Genomic DNA, 1,829 nt, shown 5'->3' on the forward strand with positions numbered 1-1,829 from the left:
TTTTTTTTTTTTTTTTTTTTTTTGACACTCGTCACTATTGAATAACTTAATTACAGCAGATTTTTTTGTTCGCCGTATTCAATAGAGTTTTCACGGCGATAAAAATGTAACTCGCGAATTATGAACGCAGTTTCGTAAAATCGGAAAAATGTGCAACGTGACGATAAATATACGGGAGTTGTCAAATTCGTTGACATGTTCTTCGGTCACGCACAAAAAGATATTTCGAACGTGCACATTCGAACGTCACGGTGAAAAATTAGTCGCTCGTGATTCGTCGTTGTATTATTTAAATGTATTCACGTTCGAACATTTATGCGTCAAAGCGAACTTCGGTTTTGCAGTTCGCAGTACAATCGGAAAATCCGCTCACGTTTCGCATGCGAGTTTTTGATCGTTCGGGGATCTCTCGAGAAAAACAGTAAACCTTGTACAGAAACACCGCGCGCCGTTTAGATAAGCACTTTCTAACGCACGCATCGAAAGTTGCGCTCTTACACAAGCGATAAGCGAGCTAGCGACCTCAGTGTGTTACCGTAGATGGTGTATGGAGAGAGTGTGTGTGTGAGAGAGTTTATACCGCAATTCCCTGTGTCTTTTTCTTTTTTTTAAGCACACGTGCTACGGTAATAGACGCTGCGTGCAAGTAAGAATTTTATCACATTAGCTATGCACGATAAAGAAAATCGCAATAATTCTCTACGCAGATTCTTGACGTTTCCTTCTAAACTAGTTTTTGCCGCACTACGAAAGTTCTTAATCTGCGATAAATCTTTTTTTCTCTCAAAAACCGCGAGCGATTTCTAAAACAATGTACAGATATTTAACAACAAGAACACAGACACGCGCATTGTATCGTAAATAGAAAAAACATTTGCGTTAGAATGTCAAAAAAGAAACGAGAGATTTGAAGCTTGATATTTTTCAAATGCCGCTCTGTCAAAAACTTAATAAAAAGATTCGTATATATTTTTTTTTTTTTGAACGTAGCGTTGCGTAAAATATTATATTTTTGTTTATATTTTTATCAGTGGCGCAAAGCGCGTTTGTTCAAAGAGTTAGCGATCGGATAAAAATGTTTATTGGTCGGAATTTATATAGAATTTATATTGCTAATATGCTACACAGATTTTGGAATAAAAAGAAGGATAAGGGAAAAACTAAAACTGCGATTTTGCATTTTGTGGATTTGCGAGTGTGTGTTGCGTGTACTGTGTGCGAAGCTTAGATGGCTCACAGTATTAGGAGGAGGGGATTGTAACGGTCGGCCTGGCACAGTTTTATACACATCTTCTCTTACCTCCTCTATTTCAATTTTCCAAGCGCATACACTGATTACTGTGTCGTTTCTCGCCGCCGCGACAAACAACCCGTGATTTGTCTCTCTCTCGTCGCGGAAACGCGACACAGGAACAGCGCCGCGCGATGCATCAAGAAAGACAAAGAGAGAAAAAAACGAGATCTTTAATTCCTTAACTATTTATTCCCACAAAATAGAATAGAAAGCAAGCACGAGGTGACAATCCTGTCAGGACTCAATGAATTCTCCGTCAAGTTCTACGGTCCACGAGGGAGTAAGTACTTTTTTTTCTGTTTTCTTTGTGAATGCATGTTTACGTGTATGTTGTACGAGCAAAATACGTGTCGTGTCGCAGTCTGAAACTAGTTTTACAACCGAATTTAAAACCCACGTGAAGTTGGCCCCCCAACATTAAAAAAAAAAACTTTTTTTATGTCAATCGTTTGCACATTGTTTGCACAGTTTGGCACACTTCGATTTTTCGTTTGCACACCGCTCAATCAAAAGTTATATTTAAAAATAGTTTCGG

At 38.4% G+C, this 1,829-nt stretch overlaps 1 protein-coding gene across 3 annotated transcripts in view; it reads left to right on the top strand.

Moving 5' to 3' along the window:
- The window catches only part of LOC109860492 (ubiquitin-conjugating enzyme E2 H), a 58,368-nt gene that overhangs the window by 19,770 nt on the left and 36,769 nt on the right, over nucleotides 1-1,829 (top strand). For all 3 annotated transcript variants that reach the window (XM_020439599.1, XM_020439597.1, XM_020439598.1), the window contains exon 3: nucleotides 1,498-1,574. In XM_020439599.1, coding sequence (XP_020295188.1) covers nucleotides 1,498-1,574 — 77 coding nt within the window. The remainder of the gene's footprint in view (nucleotides 1-1,497; nucleotides 1,575-1,829) is intronic.

The sequence above is a fragment of the Pseudomyrmex gracilis genome, unplaced genomic scaffold (assembly GCF_002006095.1).
Source record: "Pseudomyrmex gracilis isolate BER0280 unplaced genomic scaffold, ASM200609v1 scaffold_399, whole genome shotgun sequence".
Taxonomy (NCBI): Eukaryota; Metazoa; Arthropoda; class Insecta; order Hymenoptera; family Formicidae; genus Pseudomyrmex; species Pseudomyrmex gracilis.